Source organism: Hyla sarda, chromosome 1 (assembly GCF_029499605.1).
Source record: "Hyla sarda isolate aHylSar1 chromosome 1, aHylSar1.hap1, whole genome shotgun sequence".
Taxonomy (NCBI): Eukaryota; Metazoa; Chordata; class Amphibia; order Anura; family Hylidae; genus Hyla; species Hyla sarda.
The window spans coordinates 42,908,414-42,934,944 of NC_079189.1; the positions used below are offsets into that span (position 1 = coordinate 42,908,414).

At 43.6% G+C, this 26,531-nt stretch overlaps 1 protein-coding gene across 7 annotated transcripts in view; it reads right to left on the minus strand.

Moving 5' to 3' along the window:
• CTBP1 (C-terminal binding protein 1) overlaps window positions 1-26,531 on the minus strand; it is a 659,916-nt gene that overhangs the window by 385,889 nt on the left and 247,496 nt on the right. For 6 of the 7 annotated variants that reach the window (XM_056554666.1, XM_056554659.1, XM_056554676.1 and 3 more), the window contains one exon: window positions 6,691-6,789. In XM_056554666.1, the coding sequence (XP_056410641.1) occupies window positions 6,691-6,789 (99 nt within the window). Of the gene's footprint in view, window positions 1-6,690; window positions 6,790-22,103; window positions 22,234-26,531 lie in introns of those variants that run through there. The other variant, XM_056554704.1, reaches the window with a different exon arrangement.

A 26,531-nucleotide genomic window follows, 5' to 3' on the forward strand; every position in this document is an offset into this window, starting at 1 on the left:
AGAAAAGCCATCACCGATTTCTTGATGATCCAAGCGGATAGGGGGGCTCCCCTGTGTAACTTCAATGTCAACCAGTGCAGCTCATACGTGACACCTGCCATTTGCTCAGGCCCTTTGAGGAAGCCACATTATTAGTCAGTCGTCAGGATTACGGGATGAACATCATTCCACTGCTTCATCTGCTACAACACGTGTTGGAAACAATGGCTGGTAAGGGCACTGGAGACATGGCGCCTACATCTCACGGCCACATGAGCCCTGTGGGGGCTGAGCTGGAGGGGCACAGTGGAGCACATGTTAGGTTTTGCGAGAGTAGTGTTTTTTCTAGTCATCTGACAGGAGAGGAGGAGCAGGAGCAGCTATAGGAGCTAGAGGGTTATGAGGATGAGGAGACAGAGGACCCAGACACAACGTGGCAGTATGCAGTGGAGATGGAGGCAGGGAGTCCCTCTGAGTCACTTGCAAAAAAGGGCACTATACATGCTCGCTTGCGTAGTGACCGCCGAATTGTCACCATTCAGCAGTGGGATGACTTCTGGCTTATTGGACCATCACTACTGGAACAAAATGGGGGCCTTTTTTACACCCACTGAGAGGGAGGACAAACTGACCTACTACAGAGATATCCTACATAGTCAGTTGGCCAATGCCTATTTGCGCCATCGTCCATCCTCTCGCAGGTCTGACTCGGGGGGCCCTCTGCGCTCATCTTCCACTGCCATGGCTGCTGGGGAGGGGTGGGGTGGCAGGAGCAGTACCAGCTCCATCAGCAGCAGCCTGAGTCTACAGTCGCTGATGAGTAGCTTTCTTCACCCACATAACTCATCAGCAGCAGGTAGACCTGGAGCAGGACAGGAACCAGCAGGTGGTGGCATACCTTGACATGACCATGCCAACACACCTTGAAGATCTGCTGGACTTCTGGGCAGCCAAACTGTGGCTGCAACTAGCAGAGTTTGCCCTAGAAAAGCGGTCCTGCCTGGCCAGTAATGTGCCATCAGAGCGGGTGTTTAGTGTGGCAGGGACCATAGTAACCCCAAGGAAAACTCTTCTGTCCATGAAAAATGTGGAGAGACTGACCTTTGTGAACAGGAATTAGGCATGGATCAGCGAGAATTTCTACCCACCAATGCCTGATGCATCAGAGTAGATTGACCATGGTGCCACACCAACACTTCACAAATATGGATAGTGCTAAACATATTTAAGGTGCTGCTCCCCAGTTACAGACATTCCTCCGCATCAGACCACAAGTAAGTATTGAGGATATGCATTACGTAAAACATAACTTTTAATGATAATCTTAGGATAAAATATATGTACCCAAAATTTTTTTGAAATCAAACAAAAGGAAAGGTGTGCAAAAAACACCAAGTATTGATGTGACGCAAAGACCTCTATAAGGTGGAAAGGAACAACGTATGGTCCATTGTAACCGGTGGGGGTAAAAACTTCCCCTGTAAGGCCCTACTCTTCATTATTAATTCCCTTCTTGACAAGTGTTACTCGCCCTAAAAAGGGCGGCCCAACACAGGAATCTCTCCCTATTTCCCCATACAAACACTGCCATTTTCCAGGGTTTTTAGGTGGAAATAGAGAGAGAGTTTCCTGTGTGGGGCCGCCCTTTTTAGGGTGAGTAATTAATAGGGCGAGAGTAGGGCCTTTACAGGGGAAGTTTTTACCCCCACCTGCTACAATGGACAATACGTTGTTCCCTTCCACCTTTTTGAGGAAAGTGCTACTCGTCTTAAAACGGGCGGCCCCACACCGGAACCAATCCCTATTTCCACATAAAAACCCTGGGAAATGGCAGTGTTTGTAGGTGGAAATAGGGAGAGGTTTCTGTGTGGGGCCGCTCTTTTTTAGGGTGAGTAACACTTGCCAAGAAGGGAATTGATAATGCAAGAAGAGGGCCTTACAGGGGAAGTTTTTACCCCCACCAGTTACAATGGATCATCTGTTGTTCCCTTCCACCTTTTAGAGGTCTGTGCATCACATCAATACTTGGTGGTGCAGGTGGCACGTGGTGGTTTTTGCACACCTTTCCTTTTGTTTGATTTAAAAAAAAAAGATTTGGGGTCCATATATTTTATCCTAAGCATAATATAAAAAGTTAAGTTTTACATAATGCATATCCTCAATACTTACTTGTGCTCACTAACACTTTTACATAAGAGACCGTTTTCTTCTGCCTACCTGCCTCAGCTACTATTCTGATCCTGCCATCCACCTGATGCCACACATCTGATGCAAAGTTGTCCTTTTTTCACCCACTTTCGTCACCGGGTACTAGTATTGCCACCAACTCTGTCACCGGGTCACTTTCAGAACTCCTGATGCTGCTGCGACCTCCAGGCTGTCTCACTCTGCCACCATATGTTCTCCTCATGCTGATGCCACCTCCAGGCTGTCTCATTCTGCCACCATATGTTCTCCTCATGCTGATGCCAGCTCCAAGCTGTCTCATACTGCCACCATATGTTCTCCTCATGCTGCTGCCATCTCCAGGCTGTGTCATTCAGCCACTATGTGGTCTCCTAATGCTGCCGCCAACTCCAGGCTGTGTCATTCAGCCACTATATTGTCTGTTCATGCTTCCGCAACCTCCAGGATGTATCATTCAGCCACTTTGTGGTCTCCTCATGCTGCTGCTAACTCCAAGCTGTGTCATTCAGCCACTATATGATCTCCTCATGCTGACGCCCCCTCCACACTGTGTCATTCAACTACTATATGGTCTCCTCATGCTGCCACCACCTCAATGCTGTGTCATTCAGCCACTATGTGGCCTCCTCTTACTGATGCCATCTCCAGGCTCTGTCATTGTGCCGCTCTGCGACAGCAGTGATTCTAATAGTGACGCTTCTGATCTGCATGTCATACTGAATAACAGTATTATTTTACTAACCCAGCACACAACCTATCCATGCTACAGCAAGGCAAAGTGTTCTACCTCCCTATTGAGGCTCTCTGTAGGCCAGAAGTAGCCATTTTTAATAGCGATTTGCTTGGAGAACGCTACCGAGTTAATCAAGTCTGCAACTTAGAAAGCAGGAAAAAGGAAAGTATCATACACCAAAAAAGAGAGAGTGTAAGGGAACATTTATAGTTAGAAGAAACATAGAAAAAATGGAATCCAAAAATAAATAAAAATTGATGAGATAGGGAGATAGATAGCTAGATAGACAGATAGTAAAATATATATTAAAGATTGCTATAAATTAATTTATAGCTTTTACTAGTTGTTAAAATGAATAAAATTTCACCACGGGGCCCTTGAGGTAAAAAGGCTAAAAATATAATGTAAAATGAAAGAAAAATTATATAAAAATTCATACACAAATAAAAATAAATCAATATATAATCTCACATGTATTGTGAGGATGTTTCCAAAACAAAATAGAAAACTGTTTGTTCCTATAGAAAATGAAAGGGATACAATATCTCCAATATCTACTGAGATTGTATTTAAATTGTATCACACTAACTGTATATGATCATTGGGGTTAAGTGTTTATACACTGTTTACCCTGCTTGTCCTTATTGTAACTGGTTATGTGCCTACAGGCAGTAGGGAGCTCCAATCACAATTGGTCCGTATCCAGCCGTCGATCTAGCGGAGATGTAGCGATGTACTAGGTCCTTTCCTCAATAGCCAATTGTAAATACAACCCACAAATTGTATTGTATGTTGTACTACAGTTCAGTCCTCATATCACAGCAGCATTGACTCATTTCTGCCCAGAGAGAAACTATATGAATCATACACTTATACTTTAACATTGGTGTTCAATAGATGGCAATTTTGGGTCAGCCAACGATATAGACTTTTGTTCCTTAACCTTCTTAAGATATATATATATATATATATGCATCTCTCTCCATACAGATAACTCAAGTCAGGTAATTGATGGTCCTATTGAAGGTTAGCATCTAGACAATGGGCACAATATAACATTTTCTTTATTGCCAATTTGGCGAATTCCAGAGATCCTAAACATGTCCCAGGATGACTTTTACCGGAGTCACATAAAAGTTAGTGTGAAATACTAAAGAGAAAATGTAAAACACCTTTCCTCAGAACCTTCATAATATGGGATATGCCCACAACTTATGTTTCAGATATTCCCAATCCTCTGGACACTTTGTGTCTGGGCACAACTCAGTTTTTTTGAAAGATGGAGCTAAAATGTATGAGATTTTCTGGATATAGGTCAGTCTTGGCCCTGTCTTGGTTGGTCCCATTCTTTTTCTAATGGTAAGAAACTATGAAGAACCCCTCTTTTCAGGGAGAAAACAAATAGGGGTATTAACTAATGGGTCATGGAAACACCAAACCGTTCTTTACTGGTGGGGCAAAATAGGATGCCATGAAAGGAGATTCCTTTTAATATTTGTTATGGAGCCCCCTTTCCTCTATGTACGCCGCACCTTCAAGCTCTCAGCATAGTAGTTGGAGGTAGTTGAAATCTATGCATCTTTAATAAAACGAGAAAAGGGCCTTTACCCAGTTTCCCCTCGCTTGACCTAAAGGGGTACTCCGCCCCTAGACATCATCCAAAGGATCGGGGATAAGATGTTTGATCGCGGGGGGGTCCTTTGGATTGGGGATACGATGTCTCGGGGCAGAGTGCCCCTTTAAATTATTTCTGTGAAGACCAACCTTTAAAGGGGTAGTCCAATGGGTATAGATGACTTAAGTGCAAGCTGGAAACTGTCCACCAATGGTGAATTGGGTCTGAACATCCTTAATTCTCTGAATAACTTCTTGGCTGCCCAGCTGCAACACTTTAAAGGAGATATCCAGTGATGAAATACTTCTCCCCTATCCTAAGGATAGGGGATAAGTTTTAGATTGCAGGGGGTCCGACCGTTGGGGACCCCTGCGATCTCCTGTACGGGGCCCCGGCTTGCTGGCCAGAAAGCGCGTGTTGACCACCGCACGAAGCGGCGGCTGACAAGCCCCCTCAATACACTCTATGGCAGAGCCGGAGATTGCCGAAGGCAGCGCTCCGGCTCTACCATAGAGTTGTATTGAGGGGGCGTGTCAGCCACCGCTTCATGCGGTGGTCAACACTCCCCCTTCCCGCGGGCTGTTGGGGCCCCATACAGGAGACTGCGGGGGGGGGGGGGGGGGGCAGCAGTCAGACCTCCCACAATCTGAAACTTATCCCCTATCCTTAGGATAGGGGAGAAGTATTTCATCACTGAATATCTCCTTTAAAGTGTTCAGAGAATTAAGGATGTTCAGACCCAATTCACCATTGGTGGACAGTTTCCAGCTTGCACTTAAGTCCTCCATACCCATGCAATAGCAGATGGCCATACTTTTACTCAGCCATCAGCTCTCTTTCTGGATCTTTCCCTATACATCAATGTTTAATTCGGCCAAGTGTTTATGTGCTTTACATGGAGAGAGGAGGTGTAAGCCGCTGCCAGACTCTTCTGACAGCAGTTTCTCTTTCTGAAAACAAAAGGATCAGGCAGCTGAAATCCAACATGCCTAATACTTTCCTACCTCAACATCATCTGTCAGGGAAGAGTCTGGAGGCCTCCATACACATTAGACCGTTGGCTGGCTCTTACAAATTGGCCAGGTTTTAAGTAACTTTACCTTTACATTTATTTGTAAATGTAAAAATGAAATGGAGTGCAATATTGGGTGCTGGGTGGTGCTCGTGGAAGTGACAATCCCTCAGATTATGTACACAAAACTCCCGCTACTCACAAAATAGCGCCATTCGGATAGTAGCCTTTCTCAACTGACTAATGTCAGTAAGTTGAAGAAGGCTACACGGCGAAACACGATTTGTTGAGTGACAGGAGTTTTGTGTAAAAGGTGAAAATTGCCCTGGCTACCAAAGTTGGGAAATTTCTGAAAACTCCTGGCAGCAAAAGGGTTATAATGCTATCACTTATTTATTATTATTATTATGAATTTTTTAACATTTATGCCAAAACATTTGTCTTTTTTATCAATTTTATATTTTCTGTTTGTGAGTTGTTTTTTTTTATTTTTCTATTATCGTTAGATAGAGAAATAGCCAACATGTGGGGGTGTATAGAGCATGCTCTGTATCATGTAACATATGCAGTGGTCATTGAGCAGAGTAGAGGAGCTATATCCCACCACCTATTGTCAATGACGGATCCTGTGTTATCTGCTTCCAGCTTTATAACAGAGGTGTTACCCTTTATTATAATCCTGCAGTAACGATAATGCCCTCAGTGTACACAGTACAAGGTGAACCATGACAGGATGTGTCAAAGGGGTACTCCACTGTCCCAGCGTTTGGAACATTTTGTTCTGAACGCTGGGTGCGGGCTGCAGGGTCATGATGTCAACGCCACGCCCCCTCAATGCAAGCCTATGGGAGGGGCGTGGCAGCTGCCACGCCCCTCCCATAGACTTGCATTGAGGGGGCGTGGTCGTGACCTCACGACCCTTGCAACCCGCACCCAGCGTTCAGAACAAAATGTTTAGAATGCTGGGGCAGTGGAGTACCCCTTTAATCGTTTGTAAGAACAATAAGCAGTATAACAACTGTATAAAAAAAGTTTTTAGGGTTCTTTACATATAGATAATTCCACAAAATTTAAAAAAAATTCAAAAACACCAAAAGTAGAAAAAAACTGTACCTAATATGCAATAACTACAACTTTAGAATATAATAGGAAGCCATTGTTTACCTGCCTCAGGCGAACTTTGCATCATTGACCAAGGGGTTGTGTTGCTTCCAGATGAAGGGGCCAGTGCATGCTGAGCCCTCCAAGCCAGAGGGTATGGAGCTGCAATAAAGAAGAGGGTATGTGTCACTCTATAAAATGCTGTTATACCTATCTGTAGGATGGATCCAGGTACTAACAGCAGTTAACACACTGTGTAAGGTCAACCGCCAGGTCACACATGTCTGTAAGAGTGAAGGCGCTCATACGCCTTCTAGAACTGTCAGCTAAACATTCATTCGGCCAACTGCTATCCCTCCCATTCTTCACTTACACGTGAATATTAAGCTAAGTCGATTCTTGATGTGTTCTGAATGGGGAGAGGATAGGTAAGCCACTGGTAGAGTATTCTTTCGACAAACCGCAAAAAAGTATGTGATCAGTACCGGGTTTTGGAAGTGACTAAAGGTTCTAGATAGGAAGCCACTGCCATACTCCGGTTTGTGCATGTGTTGCAGTCCTGAACCTGATCTCACAGGTGTGGGAGAACTGCCAGGGTGCAGTTGTTCTGAAGATCAGCTTGCCTGTGGTATGTTGGATACTGACACACTGTACCAAAAAGACTGACTTTGGGACCGAACGTGCCAAGTTAAGGGTGAAAAGCTGAGAAGTTTATGTTTAGAACACGATGTGAAGAATGTTTAAAGGACAAGTATCATGTAAAAAAAACGTATTCCCTATCCCAAGGGGGGATCGCGGCAGGTCCAAGCGCTGGAGCCCCCTACAAACTCCTGTTTAGAGCCCTGGCTCTCCTATACAGCGGTGCGTCACGACCCCCGGGGGCCACCACGCCCGCTCCATATAGTTCTATGGGGGATACTTTTGACAATCTTTGGCTCTCCCATAGAACTATATAGAGGGGGCCTGGCAGCCCCCGCTTCGGGTGGAGGTCATGACGTGCAGCTGTATAGGAGAGCCGGGGCACTAAACAGGAGATCGCGGGGAGCCCCAGCAGTCGGACACCCTGTGATCTAAAACATATCCCCCATCCAAAGGGGATAAATCCTTTAAGATTCTGTTATATCGTGTGCTGAGATTTCCTGTTCTGTCTGTGAAGGAGGAGGCTGCTGGAAAGTGATCAGTACAGCAATACAGTGAACGGTGACACCTGTAGATAGGCAAGATATTAGTTGAAGCTCACAGCTCAGCCCCCTTCCCTGTGCAATGACCTTTGCAAAGGTCACTGAGAATGCACATTGATCTTTCCCATTTTATGGAATGGGACGGGTCCTACCTTTTGTTGCCCATGTCCCTGGGCCCTGTTGTAAAGCATATCACTAAACGCTGTTGTTAAAAATTGCTCAGTTATAATGGCTGCCCCCATAATAGTGTATAAAAAATGAAAACATTAAATCAGAAAACAGAATAGCAGATTAGAAAAACAGAACCAGATTAGAAAAAAAAATTTTGAAAATTTCAGAAATGGCTTAGACAGGAAGAGGTGGGATTATTTATCTTGAATATGAAGTAAGGGGTTATCCAAGAATAGAAAAACAGAGCTAGTTTCTTTTAAAAAGCCCCATGTTGTGTTTGGTATTACAACTTGGCTCCAATACCTGTGGACAGGTGTGGTGCTGTTTTTAAAAGAAATCAGCTTTTTCTAATCCTGGATAACCCCTTTAAAGGGAAAGGTTTCGTCCAGATTTATTTTTCTCTACTTATCAGAGGAGGATTCTGTTTCTATTTTCTGAATGTAATTTTTTTAAATCTAATTATTTTACATAATTATGGGGGCCAGTGCTGCTTTTAACATCATTGAGAGATATGCCTTATTGCAAGCCCAATAAATATAAGCAACAGTAGACAGGAGCTTTTCCATTCACATGAATGAGAAACATAACTGGACATACTCTGTGACCTTTTCAGAGGTCATTCGACAAGGAAGGGGAGATTGAGCTGTGAACAACACCTATTGTGAACACATTCCTTATCTACCTTGTCTGTGATGATAAGGAGGACACTGCTGGGAAGTGATCAGCACAGAATAAGAAGTCTCAGCTTAATATTAAAGGGGTACTCCGGTGAAAACCTTTTTCCTTTTAAATCAACTGGTGCCAGAAAGTTAAACAGATTTGTAAATTACTTCTATTAAAAAATCTTAATCCTTCCTGTACTTATTAGCTGCTGAATACTACAGAGGAAATTATTTTCTTTTCGGAATTCTCTCTGATGACATCACAAGCACAGTGCTCTTTGCTGACGTCATTATAATAATAATAATAACAACGATAATGCTTTATTTATTGTTGTCCTTGGTGGGATTTGAACCCAAAGCCCCAGCACTGCAAGGTAGCAGTGCTAACCACTGAGCCACCATGCTGCCCTTAGCATACATCTGCTATGCACGGTTGCTAAAATGGACATGTCAGCAGAGAGCACTGTGCTCGTGATGTCATCCGTGTCCAAAAAGAAAGGAATTTCCTCTGTAGCATTCAGCAGCTAATAAGTACTGGAAGGATTAAGATTTTTTAATAGAAGTAAATTACAAATATGTTTAACTTTCTGGCACCAGTTGATTTAAAAGAAAAAAGGTTTTCACCGGAGTACCCCTTTAAACATAGCGACCAGATTAAAAACAGCAAGATTTCATGATTATTTTATACTATATACAGCAAAATGAAACATTAAAACAGCACTAAACATTCTTTAAAAATATGTAATTTTTTGATGATCTGTGTTCATAGAAAACAGCTACGGTATATTTTTAGGAAATTCTATTTCAGGCAGTCTTTAAATCCACTATATAAAAAATGTTTATATTTGTACAATTTACATTACAACTGGGCTAGAATCCTAATATTTAACAATTGACTAAACCAGTAGAGATAAAAGGTTTCTCTTGAGTGTCAATAAGGGGGGGACCTAGAGATGTACCTCATAAATAAGACCTATGGCACCAGATGGCGATGAATCATGCTATCCTGGCACCATCTAGTGCCATAAAAATATAATGCAATGTGAATTACAATGCATTATGTGGCCTTCCGTACAGTACATTAGATTACAGTAGTGTATGCAGCTTTCCATGAGAAGCTTTTCTTTCATCACTATAACTAAGTGTCCCTTATTATTATCATTTCCGTGTATATCTTTATGAATAGCAATGTAAAAACAAAGAATCACACTATTTTACAACTAAAAGTAGAATACATAAAAGATTGGGGGCTGCATGGCAAAGATTAAAACAGGCCCAGGTTCTTCCAACCACAACAGAGACAAGGACACCGATGTCCATAAGCTTTATTTTCACATATGGACATTATGAGTGGAATCTGGCAGAAAAATTCTGCTAGAAAATTTAGTTGCAGCAGAGTCTCATTGTTTCCAATGGGATTCTGCTGCATGTGTACATGGCTGAATTTCAGCAACAGGTGTTTCCGCTGCGGAAACTTCGATTCCGGTGTCCACTGGAAGAATGAACAAGATCATTCTTTCGGCAGAAGCCGTTTGGAAATGCATTGCCTTCTATGGAGATTGCTCATTTCTGAGCGGTCCTAGTACCAGCATGTTCTGGCACCCCCGCTATTTGTGAAGTGTCCACCCTTGTTTTTCAAGTGGACATTCTGCAAATTTTCCATGGAGGAAAATCCACAGCAGATTTAGTTGACTTCAATGGGGCTGTTATGGCTAAGCCCGCATTGGGAAACTCGCAGAAAACCCAACCCATGTGAATGTTCCCTAAGGGCAGATTCCCCTCTAGTAGACCCATCTCAGATATGAAGGAGATCCTTTAAATGACCAATGTAGGACTTTCTATTAATTATAAAGATCTTTAAAATCATCTTATAAAGTGATGTTATAGCTCCAAGGTCAATGGGGGGTTTGATCTTTTAGACTCCCATTGACCCTAAGAATGTAGGGATTGCAACACTGGTTCGTATCTGCATCTGCATCTCTTTCTAGGATTTCCATGCAAAGTGATCCTTTTGGCCACCTGGAATTGCAAGGAACTGCAGCCTGGGGTTACCTGCACAGTAGCGCAGCTGTGCAGCGTGAAATGGTGAGGGGACAGCGGTGCTGCAGCCTCTTAATTCTCAGGATGGGTAAAAGCCCCATAGATCAGACCCCCGCCAGCCATAAAGTGATGGCAGTATGTTCTCTCTTTACAAGATGGCCATACAAATGTAAATGATGGTTATTTAGGTAAATCAGACTATCACCATCAATGACATATAACTCACTTACAGTCATGGCCGTAAATGTTGGCACCCCTCAAAATTTTCATGAAAATTAAGTATTTCTCAAATTGGACATAATGTTACACCAAACTCCAAAAATGGGCTGGACAAAATGATTGGCATCCTTTCAAAATTGTGGAAAAATAAGATCGTTTCAAGCATGTGATGCTCCTTTAAACTCACCTGGGGCAAGTAACAGGTGTAGGCAATTTTGCCTTTGTCTAAATTTGCCTTTGTCCACAGTGTGCAACATTATCGAGAAGTTTGCCACCCATGGCACTGTAGCTAATCTCCCTGGGCGTGGACGGAAGAGAAAAATTTATGAAAGGTGTCAACGCAGGAGAGACCGGATGGTGGATAAGCAGCCCCAAACAAGTTCCAAAGATATTCAAGCTGTCCTGCAGGCTCAGCGAGCATCAGTGTCAGCGTGAATTATCCGTCAACATTTAAATTAAATGAAACGCTATGGCAGGAGACCCAGGAGGACCCCCCTGCTGAAACAGAGACATAAAAAAGCAAGACTACATTTTACCAAAATGAACTTGAGTAAGCCAAAATCCTTCTGGGAAAACATCTTGTGGACAGATGAGACCAAGATAGAGCTTTTTGGTAAAGCACATCATTCTACTGTTCACCGAAAATGGAATGAGGCCTACAAAGAAAAGAACACAGTACCTACAGTGAAATATGGTGGAGGTTCAATGATGTTTTGGGGTTGTTTTGCTGCCTCTGGCACTGGGTGCCTTGAATGTGTACAAGGCATCATGAAATCTGAGGATTACCAATGGATTTTGGGTCACACTGTACAGCCCAGTGTCAGAAAGCTGGGTTTGCGTCCGAGATCTTGGGTCTTCCAGCTGGACAATGACCCTAAACATACGTCATAAAGCACCCATAAATGGATGGCAACAAAGCGCTGGAGAGTTCTGAAGTGGCAGCAATGAGTCCAGATCTAAATCCCAACACACACTAGAACAAGTGGGCTCAGCTATATCAATCACCTTATAATACAAAGGGGTGCTACTATGTGCGTCAAAGCACTGACACTTCACCATACAAAGAAAAGGGATACACAGTAAAGCACACACCCAAAATTATAAATATATAAGTTTATTAAGGTTATCAAATTACACAGCAGACAAAGGACATTTAAAAACAATTAAAAGGGCCAACAAGACCACTGCACAAACAGGGTGGGTCGCTAGAGGACCCCTACCCAGGGCACCAGCGTCACACAATATATTGTATGCCCACTTTAACCTGTACTATGAATAAATACACATTGTGACAATCCTAGCTATTATACAACCTGCATCCAGGTAAGTAAGATCAGATACAGAGAAAGACGGCAGATGGAGGAGTATCCGGGCTGGTGCCTCCCTAGACCCCACGCATTACGTTGCATGGGGTATGGTGACAGATCTAAATCCCATTGAACACCTGTGGAGAGATCTTAAAATTGCTGTTGGGAAGTGACTGATTTCACTTATTTTTTTCCAAAGGGTGTACAACCAAATATTAATTTAAGGGTGCCAATAATTTTGTCCAGACCATTTTTGGAGTTTGGTGTGACATTATGTCCAATTTACTTTTTTGACTCCCTTTTTGGTTTAGTTCCAATACACACAAAGGGAATAAACATGTGTTACTGCAATCCTTTTCAGTGAGAAATACTTCATTTTCTTGAAAATTTTCAGGGGTGCCAACATTTACAGCCATGACGGTATATAGTGTTAACACATATTGTATTGGCTTCACTTCAGCTTTTCTTTTTTTTTTTCAATGATTCATCCCTAATTGAAAGTTGTGTATTTTATTTTCAGGGTTGTGTGGTCCCACCAGCTCCCTGGCTCCTTCCTCTTTCCCAAGACGTAGCATCATCATCTGCTGTCTCAGGAGGCATGAATAGATCTTGTCATCCCCTCTGGCCAGCCCCTACAGATTACATTACTATCTACCTGTCATATACAACTATACATATATATCTTTATTGGAATATTTAGGTAAGAATAAGGTGTTTTCAACATGCTTCCTTGTGCTGAGCAATGCCAAAGGCAGAGTAGCAGACAGGCATTGAATACAGCAGCTTTTGCAGACTTTCTATGTGGAAAGATAATCTGCTGTAGAGAGCAATGTTCTGCACCAGCTCTAGGTGGGAAACTGGCAAGAGTGTGGGAGGGGCAAGGTTGGAGGACTGTAATGGAGAGCTCAATTGGACTGTAAGGGAAACCATTGCATTCTGGAAATTGTAGTAAATAGCAACTGCTCAACCAGGAAGCATGGTGATCTCCTGAATTCCTTAAAATCCTTAAAATTTCGCTTAGTGTGTGAGCCAAAAAAAACAAAACAAAAAAAAACCCTTCCCTTGGGGATGTTGAATATTGCTTCTTGCAAAGAATAACTATCTAGCAACCCAAACCCTTCCATGTGTAAGTGACAGGTCCCTGGTAATCTAGTAAAATGCCTTTTCCTTACTCTGATTTTGAAACCTTCCCCTGGCCTTACGGGCTATTTATTCTCTATACCACGTACTGCGTGTGCTCTGCTTTAAGAAGAATAATGGCAGCTACCGCTTATGCTGGCAGATTATCTGACAAACAATGCTTCTCCATCCTTCAGAAGAAGAAATTCAAGGGAACATTTTGAACAGAATAATTCATCCTTTCCAAAATGTATCAAATCCACTGGTCACAAAGGGAAATAAATGTCAACTTTCTCTAGAAAATATTTTATACACAGGGTTGCAAATTTTACTACCATAAAATATTGTTCAGATAAAAAGGGGTGTGATAAAGAGACTGGCTTCACAAGCAGCCCCGTTATTACTTAAATAGCTCTAGGTTTATTTTAAGTGTAGTGAAAGGGTTAAATCATTATCTGTACTGCTCTAGGGATGTTGAGGGGATTAGTGTTGAACGGCATAGGCCATATTCGAATTCGCGATATTTCGCAAATATATGGACGAATATTCGTCATATATTTGCTAAATTCGCATATTCGTAATATTCGCGTTTATTTTCGCATATGCGAAAACTAGCATAGCCGAAAATTCACACATGCGGAAATTACCGTAAGCGAAAATTCACATATGTGAAAATTCGTACGCCAGTCTCACACAGTAGTATTAAAGCCTTCTTTACACCACACAAGCTGGAAGCAGAGAGGGATGATCACTGTGAAAAAAACCACAAAAAAACAAAGAATATTCGTAATTGCGAATATATAGTGCTATATTCGCAAATATTCGCGAATTCGCGAACATGCGATATTCGCGAATAAAATTCACATTGCGAATATTCGCGAGCAACACTAGAGGGGATCACAGCCAACATACATTGTGCTCTAGTGTACTAAAGTGGTCTGTGCCAAAATTCCTGGGGGGGGGTGTTATATGTTGTACATTTTGACAAACATACGTCATAAGAAAATTTTAACTTCCATTTTTTAAATTTTTTTTTAAGTACGGATAATAAAAACCACTAAGGGTCCCCATAGCATCTAGAACATAATACTATCAGGATGCAGCATCATCTTTGTCAAAGCTGACACACAGGCTGGGACTAAGTCCAGTAAGTGAGGGCATGACTAGCACTCCTCTGTGCTCAGTCCTGTCTTGTCTATCAGACTTCTGTCTAAGAAAACTGAGAAGAGGGGGTTACAGATCAGCCTACAGTGATTGAATGAAGAGACCCAGCACAGCAGACTCATGGAGGAAGTAAATGCATCGTGAGTGAGGGCGGGCTCAGTGCTTGCCTCAGACACACCTCTTCCTGAGCAGTGGATGTCAGAATGAGTGAGCAGCAGTACAGAGGGATTTGTAAGCCAAATACAGAAGCTAGACACATAAAAAATACATGTAAATAATCTGCATGACCTAGTTAGTAACATATATAAGCATTATTTCTTTCTTTAATGTGACAGGTACGCTTTATTGTTAGCATCCATAGTGATGTAGGGCAGAGAAAGGGCTAATGTAATAATCCCTGGTAATCTAGGACAGTGAAGGGGTTAACATCAGCATCCCTGGAGGCTTAGAGCAAGGAAGGGGTTGATGTCAGCATTCTTGGTAGTGTAGGGCAGGAAACATGTTAAAGAGAGACTGACAGATGGATCAACCCAACTAACTTGAATATACAAGTGGTTAGTGTGGTTGATCCTAAGTAAAATGATGTATTCCTTACCCCCATCTGATCAGTCCTTTCCAAGATATAGCAAAATTTTGCAAAATACAAACGGACTCTTAACTGCACTAGGGGGCAGACTATTTGCCCCACTGACAGTGTCTTCTGTGCCCCTTCTGTGCCGTCCCTCTTATTATTGGAGAAAAATATGAATATTGATGAGCAGGGTGGTGCAAACCCAAGTGAGGGAGTTAAATGATCACTTAGAAACAACTTTTCCCATGTGATACCCTATGTAATTTCTAACCACTTCATTTACCAAAAATGACTTATCCTTACTCCAGAAAAGCAGCTCTAGAGTCTTTACCACTAGGTGTCTCCTATCTGCTGTACACTGCTTGTTCTAAGAAGAAATCTGCCTCTAGTAACAGCTTGATCAGAGGAGAATATAGGAGGTGGGGGTAGGGCTTAGTATGTGCTTAGTGTAGAAGATGATCCTCATTGTTCCTCAAAGGTAAATGAAGGTTTCCCTATTATCTCTTACTACCCGTAAATCTAAGGGCGTCTGTCTCTTGTGTAAATATTAGGTTACCTACTGCTGTACGTCCACAATGGTGCTGCAGTGTAATCTCTCCATCCTTTAGCTTCTCACCAGCAGCAGTTCAGTGTTAATTGTAACACCTTCCTTGTTGTGCTGCTGCTGTTTTTTTATTCACACTAATATATATATCCTTGTAAACTCTGTACATCAGTAATCCATTGCCCCCATATGCCATCTTTAGTACTGTTCTGATCATCAGCCCAGCACAGTGCCAGCCTGTTCAACGCTCTTTCACCAGCACTATGTATGTGCTGTGCTGTAATTGCCCAAAGAAGTAAGGAAGGAATGAGGGAAGTAACTGTGTGTGTGTACTACTGGTAAACAGCCTAGATCTGGTCCTGTCCCCTGAAATGTATAGAATGAAAAATAGCTGTGCACCATGGAGGGGGCTCAATAACATCAGTGAGAGCACTAAAATCACCTTGTCACCATGAGAGTTAATCTAACAAAACCATGCAGGTTTTTGGAAAAAAATCTTGTATTATTTATATTAGAAGCTCAGTGTATTTGTTACGCCGAGCGCTCCAGGTCCCTGCTCCTCCACGGAGCGCTCGCAGCGTTCTCCTCTCTGCAGCGCCCCGGTCAGACCCGCTGACCGGGAGCGCTGCACTGACATTCACGACGGGGATGCGATTCGCATAGCGGGACGCGCCCGCTCGCGAATCGCATCCCAAGCCACTTACCCGTCCCGGTCCCCGGCTGTCACGTTCTGGCACGCGCGGCACCGCTCTCTAGGGCGCGCGCGCCAGCTCTCTAAGATTTAAAGGGCCAGTGCGCCAATGATTGGTGCCTGGCCCAATCAGTCTAATTAGCCTCCACCTGCTCCCTGTCTATTTAACCTCACTTCCCCTTCCCTTCCTTGCCGGATCTTGTTGCCTTGTGCCAGAGAAAGCGTTTAGTGTTGTCCAAAGCCTGTGTTCCAGATCTTCTGCTGTTGCCCCTGCTGCCTGCCCTGACCTTCTGCTACGTCCGACCTTGCTCTTGCCTTGTCCTTTTGTACCGCGCCTGTCTCAGCAGTCAGAGAGGTTGAGCCGTTACCGGTGGATACGACCTGGTTGCTACCGCCGCTGCAAGACCATCCCGCTTTGCGGCGGGCTCTGGTGAATACCAGTAGCAACTTAGAACTGGTCCACCGGTACGGTCCACACCAATCCCTCTCTGACACAGAGGATCCACCTCCAGCCTGCCGAATCATAACAGTATTGTACTTTTCCTATATGTGAACACAGTATATAGACCCATTTTTAGGGGACTCCTGTATTTTCAGGTGACAGTTTTGATGGGACCCTCACACTGTTTTATCTGTGACTGCCTATGACATGAAGGTTATTTATTACAACTCATATATCACTATAATGATAAATCGTACAGATGTGTCCTTTAAGATTTACCCTGGCGCAGTATATTGGATCGTGGACTGCATAAACTGAATGTCACAGAACTGTCACTAAAGATCACACAAAACAGGAAAATGTCAAAAGAAAAAAAGAAAAGGTCCTTTTATTAGATGAAAGGTCATTTTCAATAAGTCGAGTGGCCAAACGTGATCAATAGTCATAAACATGAGCTGCCGTCCCCTACTGTAAAAGAAGGATTGCTAGCTACCAGTGGATCCCATGAAAACTTGAAAACTTGTACAGACTTTATTTTATTGTCCATAGCTTCCATATAGCTTATATAGCTGCTTTATAGCTTCCAAATGTTAATCTTGGTCCTCAGTTTTCGGTTGGTGGGCATGCCCAAGGTAGTGCTTGTGTGCATCCAAATTTAGGAAAGAGTCACAGGTAGTACAGCTTATTTCCCAGTTCGGATGCGCTGACGGCATTCAGAAGACCGTGCTTCCTTCTGCAGCCAGGTAGCTCTGTGTGTCTGCTCGTAGCGGGGGCTACGCAGACACAGTGACTGCTTGTAGCAGATGTGCAGTGGGAGATCCACCGCTATGAGTGGAAACACAGAGCTACCCAGCTGCAGCAGGGAGCTCACTCTCGTGACTGACATCGGCGCATCCGCAGTGTGAAATAAGCTGCGGATTCGCTTTATGTGACCCTACCTTCATAAAGCAAATAAATATACGCACTGAAAAAACAGGTACCCGCACTCACAGCTAAGCCAGCAGTCGCCTCGCTTCTGAACGCCCTGCTACAGGTCTGATACCGGATCGCCCGTGAGCTGAAGGAGTCAAGCTACAGCAGCTTAGCGGTGAGTGCGGGTACCTGTTTTTTCAGTGCGTATATTTGGTAGCTGACTTTGGGTTTTCTGGTTCCCAGCACCCCCAGACTCACAGGCACAAGGACCGGGGCCTTCTTTAGGATACGCATCTCTTGGGCAAAATGTCCTGCATTACACAGACAACCCTTTCATTTGAGTGGACACAATGTAATGTCTCATTTCCCCTGCGGTAGCGCTGCAGCGAAAATAAGCACTTTTGTCAGGTTTCCCTACATATCATAATTGATCGCCAACAGTCCCTGTAATAATCTATTATCAAGGGATTTATTTTAGGAAGTGAACATCCAAAGCAGGGAAGCCCTTTAAGTGTAAAGCCCCCTTTAAAGGGATATGCCGCCCACAGACATCTTATCCCCTATCCAAAGGATAAGGGATAAGATGTCTGATCGCAGTGGTCTCATTGCTGGAACCCCCCGCGATCTCCGTGCAGCGCCTGTGCCGCACCAGCATTCTAAACAATATGTTTACAGTATGTCTAAACCGTTGGTTTGGGGCGGCTGGAGATGTGACATCAAGCCACGCTCCCTCCACTCATGTCTAAGGGAGGAGGCGTGGACTAACCCCCCCCCCCCCTCACTGTGGCACATGCTGGATTTTATCTTAGTATTGGGCTTAGAAACATAAAATAAAATCGCCACTCCATATTAGGGCTGCAGTAACTAAATAACACCACTATGCTGTAAGGAAATAAAAGCCACTATTCCTGTCACTCCAGCCACCAGCGCACATTGCATGCTGTGTGCATCTTAAAGGCGCACACAGTGCTGCCGAGCAGGAGCAGTGATGAAAGAAGCGCTGTGTGAACTGCGCTTTTTTTTGTTTTTTTAAATGGCGAGCAGTACTATGCCAAAAAATTGCACTGCAACTCACATTAATCTGCATTAGGTAGGCAGCAGTACCCCCACATTAGGTAGCGTAGCATAGATTTCCCACATTAGGTAGAATAGCAAAAATCCCCCCCATAGGTAGCGTAGCATAGATTTCCCACATTAGGTAGAATAGCATAGATTCCCCACATTAGGTAGCGTAGCATAGATTTCCCACATTAGGTAGAATAGCATAGATTCCACACAATAGGTAGCATAAATTCCCCACATTAGGTAGCACCCCCCCCCCCCCAACACACACACACACTCACTCACTCACACTCTTACCTGGCCTACGCTATATACATCTGCCTGCGAGGACTTCCTGGCAGAGGTGCACGCTATAAGTGACGCCATCGCATGTGTCATTCACCATGCTCAACTCTGCCAGGAAGCCCCCGTAGGCAGATGTAAGTAGCAGTTTAGTGACGGGGCAAGACTGGTTGCCCCGTTATATGTGCACCGGGTCCCATGATAGAGCCCCTGTGCAGCTAAAGTGGCTGCACAGGCAATTGTAGCGACCGTGCTTGCGTGAGGAGGTAGTACCTCATGCGGGCCACTGCAGATTTAAAGAGGCAGCGGCCACCAGCCCATGAGGTATGTGCGGTGGCGGCATCGCACTGCTGCATTATGACTGATTAACTGACTGTATGTAGTCAGTCAATCAGTCAGCGAGCAGTGTACAGTGGCGGGCCCCAGCGGTAAGTGAGTGACAGACACAGTCACTCACTGGCAAAAAAAAGGACAGGATCGGGCAGGCCCCCCTGAAGCTCTGGGCCCCTTACAGGAGTATGGGTTGTACCCCCCTGATGGCGGACCTGAATATTGGATAAGATGTCTGTGGGCGGAATACCCCTTTAAGAATCCATAGCAGACATGTTTTCTGTCTCTGTAGTATGTTCACCACTAGTTAGAGCTCTGGAGCGTTGTAATCCATGCATTATCAAATAAATGGACCTCACGAATGCTGTCAAATAGTTTTGAGCAGCTATAGAAGAGTTCAATAAGGTGGAAAAGCCCACCCATTTCAGGAATTGAGGGGGTTTGAGTTAGCTGATGTGCAAATTCTAAATGGAAGGAAATCAGATGCAGAATTCCCCTTTAAGATATATAGACAAGAAGAGGTATTGGCAACCATGGATTAAAAAAAATCCCACAAGTCTCCTTCTCTTATTTTCATTCTTCTTCCTTAAAAAAGTACCGTAGAGTTATTTATTTAACAATTTATAATAAAATTATTTAAAAATAAGAAAAGGGAGTAGAATTTTAACAGGACAGCAATATCAGCTCTCCTCTTCCAAGAAGGACTACTGTAGGAGTTGGCAGCTACAAAATGTGTAACAGATAAGATATGAGGCCAGCACAACTTTATTCTTTGGTAATTTATTGTGAGGTCCGCTAAAAACACGTCCTAACCACATCAGAAAAAAGGTACATCTGACGCATCTTCGGCAGTCAGTTCTTAATCGTAGGTTCGTAGAATATGATTAAGGCATAACTGCCAAAACACGTCAGATGTTCCTTTTTTCTGATGTGGTCGTGACCTGTTTTTATCTGACTTTACAATAAATTACCGAAGACCAGGTTAGGGCCAGGTTGTGCTAGACACATTTTTATCTATTACATGAGTAGATTTTTTTTTATTTAATTGGACTCACAAAGCAAAACTATAACCCCTGTAGGGAAATACCCTTTAGCATTAGATATAAGTGCACAGAGTAACATTACATCTCTCCCTACACTGACGCCATTGTTTCACACAGGACAGCCTCCTAGAGAGGATCAAACATCAAAACATGTGCATCTCTCTCCTGCCAATCCCGACCTGAAGCCAAATACAAGGAGAAGAAACCCTCAGCGCCCTACGTGGATTAATTGTACACAATACAAGCAATATACCATAATAATCTTAGTCATATCCAATGAAAGATCTGCTGGATATTAAAAATTGGTGGAAAATGTCAATTTCTGTTCTCCAGATACTAGAGAAGGATTTACAAGCTAAAACATGAATGACTATTCGGTATGACTTCACCGCCTCTGTGTCCATTAAAGGTCCTAATGTGATTTTGTAAATGGACACCATTTGTCTGGGCGGCTCATGTTGTGAGGAGGGTAATGACATTTGAATGCAAAACTTCTGAGAACCACATCTGTCAGATGTTTTCTTTTCCAACTTTCCAATACCTAATATGCAATAAGAGAGAAGCAAACTTCATAATAGTGACTGTAATCTCATCATGCCGAATCGGTACTGTGAAATCTATACAGGGACAAAATGTAGATAGTCGAGTGGCACAAAGGTAGGGGCAGGTAAAGTTATGTGACTGCTTCCAGGTAATACAATTGGGGCCCCTTCTCATTATTTTAGAAGAAGGGAAATGGAAAATGATTCTCCGGGGCAAAAATTAGCTGACTGGAGTCAAATGAATGAGATGTGGTCGGGTGGGCTAAGATACAGGAGTGCCCGTTTTTCACATTTCCCAGCCGGATCCGATCACCGTAACTATGAAACATTATGTGAATGCAGCCTAAGACAGATACTGGAGTGATTTTCCCAAGTAACCTGTGGTGGACCACCGATGTATGGCAGGACCATGGGGTGTAGCGGTGGAGGTGGTGGGGCCAGATGGTATTAACCCCTGGGGCAAGATGTTGTTAACCCCTAGTGTTTGTGATGCCAGGATGTGGTTGTATGGTGTAGGGCACCACCGACAACCAACCCAAAAGGGCATGTATTAAATGAGAGTCCAAAGCAGGTTTTGATGCAACTGGAACTCTACTGACGAAGGCAGTATAAGGCTGGGTTCACACCACGTTTTCTTAAATACGGCTCCCGTATACGGTTGGTAGGAGGGGGCGGGGCTTAATCGCGGTGCCCGCACTCAGCCGTATTCGGGAACCGTATTTAATGCAAGTCTATGAGCTGACCGGAGTGAACCGCAGCCTCCGGTCGGCTTCGTTTTCGGCCGTATGCGGTTTCCCGACCGCAGGCAAAAACGTGGTCGACCACGTTTTTGCCTGCGATCGGGAAACCGCATACGGCCGAAAACTAAGCAGACCGGAGGCTGCGGTTCACTCCGGTCGGCTCATAGACTTGCATTAAATACGGTTTCCGAATACGGCTGAGTGCGGGCGCCGCGATTAAGCCCCGCCCCCCTCCTCCCAACCGTATACGGGAGCCGTATTTAAGAAAACGTGGTGTGAACCCAGCCTAACAGTCTTTACAAACAGCCAACTTCCACAGAGGTGACCGGGACACAGGGAACCTTTCAGGCTTGCTTGGACTTGTAGTAGTAATAATGATGCAGGCTACTGTGCTACTGTTATGACTTTGGTAGGGACATTAGAGACTTGACTTGTAGACATAGAAGAGACTTACAGATTAGATGTGGCTGCAGACTTGTAGGCTTTGGCCTAGCTGTACTGGACTGGACTTGTAAAGGACTTGTGCTTGCTTCTAAGAGAGCAGGAACTAAGAGCAGGAACCAAGAGAGAACTAGTGTGGAGACTACAGCCCCTTATATATTAGGGGCTGGACTAAAGCCCATTGGTAGTTGGTTGCCTGTGGTTACCTGTGCCTCTGGAACTCTGGGTATCAGGTGATCACATATCACATGACTATCACATGACCTTAGGAAGGTCCTATACAGTGTAAACATCCTAATAACCTTTACACATAGCTTATATTCACTGTACAATACTTATAATAAATGTGCATGAGTAATATACAATAATAATGACCTAGGGGGAATCCTGTTGAAGAGCTCTGTGGACTTGAGGGACTCTACCTGAGGGGACTTTAGGAAACTGTATAGAACCATGTTCTGTATCGGGACACGACAAACCAATCACAGCTCATGTTTTATATCTTAACGAGCTCTGGTAAAATGAAAGCTGAGCCGTGATTGGTTGCTTGGGAAAATCACTCCAGTTTCTGTCTCACACAGATTGATGAATCAGGTCCAATGTGTTCAAAATCTGTGTTGTTCTTTGGTATGGTTTCGCCTGTAAACAATGCTGTTTTCTCTTGAAATCATTGGAGTTAAAAAATGCCCCCCAAAAAACACCATAAAAAGCAGGGTTTTTTTAGGTGTATTTTATACATGTGGTTTTTAATCGTGTAAACATGCACTTACAGTGCCTAAATAGCAGCGTCCCAAAATAAAAGCATAACAGTGATGCACAGTCAGGGCTGACTTCATGTCGGATGGTGTCCTGAGCAGTACCGTATTTTTCGCCCTATAGGACGCACCGGTGTATAAGACGCACCCAATTTATAGGTGCAAAATCTAAAAAAATAAAGATTTTTAACCCAATAGTGGTCTTCAACCTGCGGACCTCCAGATGTTGCAAAACTACAACTCCCAGCATGCCCGGACAGCTGTTGGCTGTCCGGGCATGCTGGGAATTGTAGTTTTGCAACATCTGGAGGTCCGCAGATTGAAGACCACTGCATAGGAGGTAATACTCACGTGTCCCCGCCGCTCCGGACCCGTCACCGCTGCCCTGGATGTCGCTCCATCGCTGTCTCCGTCGCTCCAGAACGTCTCTGCTGCCGGCCGGGTATCCTCGCTCTCCGTCGCCGCCATCACGTCGTTACGCACGCCGACGCACGTACGCGACGACGTGATGAAGAGGATGGAGAGCGCCGGCCATACAGGGGATCCCTGAACGGAGAAGACACCGAGGAGGCAGGTAAGGTCCCTCCCGGTGTCCTGTAAGCACTAACCCGGCTATTCAGTCGGGCTGTTCGAGACCGCCGCGGTGAAATCGCGGCGGTCCCGAACAGCCTGACTGAACAGCCGGGTTAGTGTCACTTTCCCTTCAGACGCAGCAGTCAGCTTTGATCGCCGCGTCCGAAGGGTTAATACAGGGCATCACCACGATCGGTGATGTCCTGTATTAGCCACGGGTCCCGGCCGTTGATGGCCGCAGGGACCGCCGCGATAGGTGTGTATTCGCCGTATAAGACGCACCAACTTTTCCCCCCAGTTTTGGGGAAGAAAAAGTGCGTCTTATACAGCGAAAAATACGGTAGCTTCTGCTAGTGCCCACTCTCCTCATATAGCGCACTGTTTGTACACTGCAAAAGCTTCACAATAAAAGCGTTACCTTTATGAGAGTTCATCTCGGTTGAGAAGGGTAAACGACAGAAAAACACCAATAAGAGACAGTGACACAGCTGAAATGCAGGGCTTCCTATGTAGTTCATTGTCCACAAACAAAATACAGCAGTATTTCTATTGGCTCAAATCGAAACAAAACCTGCTTGCCCAGCACTAACTTAACACTTTAAATGGCGCTCACTATACAAGTGGCCACTAGACAAAAAATTTTTTTAAGGTGTTACCTCACACCACTGGCACTTGTCATAAAGTCTGCCTTTTAAAGGGTAACTCTCATTAAAACAAAATTTTGCTATTCTAATTAAAAAAAATTCTAATATACTTTGTTTAAAAAAATGACGTTTTCTATGTTTTATTTGTGCTTAAAAAAGCTCAAGAGCACATTTTCCCCCACCTTATACACAGACTTTGGACCGAAGTTCAAACACAGGAAGTGCAGCCTGGAGTGCTGGGGGGGGGGGGGTGTCCAGCCTCATCCAATCATAGCTCCTCTCATACTTTACTGCCATATGCTGTTGGTTGGACACCCCCCCCCTCAGCACTCCAGGCTGCACTTCCTGAATTTGGGCTTCAGTCCAAAGTCTGTGTATAAGATGGGAGAGATGTGCTCTTGAGCTTTTTTAAGCAAAAATAAAACATAGAAAACTTAATTTTTTAAACAAAGTATATTAGAAATATTTTTTATTTACCATAAGGAGTGCAATAGCAAAACATTTTTTAATGAGAGTGCCCATTTAAGGCTGTAGGCTTACAGAGTAAAACTCATATCTGAGTACCATATTTGGCTCTGCTCCCCTAGCTGACTAGCTTCCAGTTAAGTAACCAGCTAAATTCAGCACCTGTGCTGATCAGGTCTCATCAGCAGAAGGAAAGACCCCACTGCCAATCCTGCCTTTCATTTCATAAGAAATGTCCCTAGCAAGCCACGTTTTGCTAAAGATGTAATTCTTGGATTTACCATACCTCATCAAGCCTTCCTTGGATAGGATATGCACCTCCTGAAACCTGGTTGCTACATATGACATGCACCTTGGGAAAATATACCAACCCATGACCACCATTCCTGTCACTGTGTCACTTCTTCCATATGGGTGCCTAAATAACAATTATATTCAATGCATTGTCAGAAGACAGCAGTGAAGGGGAACCGTGGAATGTTATTTACATTGAGGGTTGATGGCAATAACATAAGGGGAGTAGCAGTACATGTGAGGAGCACAATACGTACCATTATTATTTTCAAAAGACTTTATATGTGGCACTAATATTTTCAGGGAACACATTGTAGCAGTAAGACTTTCAATGGGCACTAATATTTTTAGAGGGCACTAGGTCCACTGAGATTTACAGGGGGTACAGTGTGGGGCTCCATATTCAGGTGACATCATTTATGACTTGTGTATGAAATTTGTGGTATAATTATATTGAAAGGGTGCAGTGTGTTTTACCGTGTAGTATAGTACGGTAGTACAGTATATTCACTGGATACAGTATATGCCAAAATTATAGTCCAGGGGCTCAATGTATTTGTGGTCTGGGTCTGAGGACAGACAGGGGGTCAATGATATCTGGGCAGAACATTGCGGAGTTGTTCTAAGCCGGATGAAGAAGAAAAAAGAGAAAGACGTCACCTGAGAGACACTGTACGCCATTGCGTATTCCACTCCACCTCCATACCTAGTAATTGGAACCCTACCCCTTTGTACAATACCGTAAAGAACATAATGGTGGGTCTTGAAAGAGGAACAATCCTATAATTTGGCCCTGGCACTAGATAAACAGTTGTGCCGTGCCCTAGAATCGTGACAGGTACCTCCTAGTGTACATATACAACAGACTGAAAACCAAGGCTTTGTACGCATGCACTTGGGCTTGATAAATTAGACTGTAAGCTCCGCTGGGACAGGCAGCCGTATGGTTTGGTGAATACTCTGTATAGCGCTATGTAATATGTTGATGCTATATTAATAAAGGATAATAAAAACAAAGCCATTTATTTTACAAGAATACCCAATTTTTCAAATGACACGTTTTCATGGCTCAGTTGAGCAGACAACGGTCTGGAATGATTATTTTCCCCAGTTTTTCATTGTTTATTTTCTATCTGGAGAATGTATGCATATTAAATTAGAATTTCAGCTGCAACTTGATATTCATTTTGTGTAAAATTCTGCAAATTCAATTACAGTGCTGTGATGAATATTATAGATGAAACGTGCAATAAATCTCACATTTATACAGATAAGTAGCACACGAGAATAAGCAGAGAAATTGCAGGAATATTAAGTTCATAGCATGTCACTGCTTAGCAATAACCACAAAATTTATAGGTAAATATTGACCGATAAGAAAAATCCACCTAAGAACTACTGTAATGTTTCCTGTATGGTTTATTGTGAAAAGATCCTATATGTTCAATGCCGATTCTACACTGCGAGATGTCTCACTGACAGCAAATGGTAAAACCTATTCCCACCTTTGAACTCCACTATGGGTATCTAAATGGGCTTCATCGATTTCACCAGCTAGATTGAGGCAAGGACTGGGCCATTGATGCTTAGCCTAAAGCGCGTCATACTAGAAAAATAGAACGTAAATCCCAACTCTCACAAGATGTAGATGCAATTACTAGGTCTTTCATGTTTGAAGGGTTGGTGAATAGGCTAATGGCCTTTCTCATT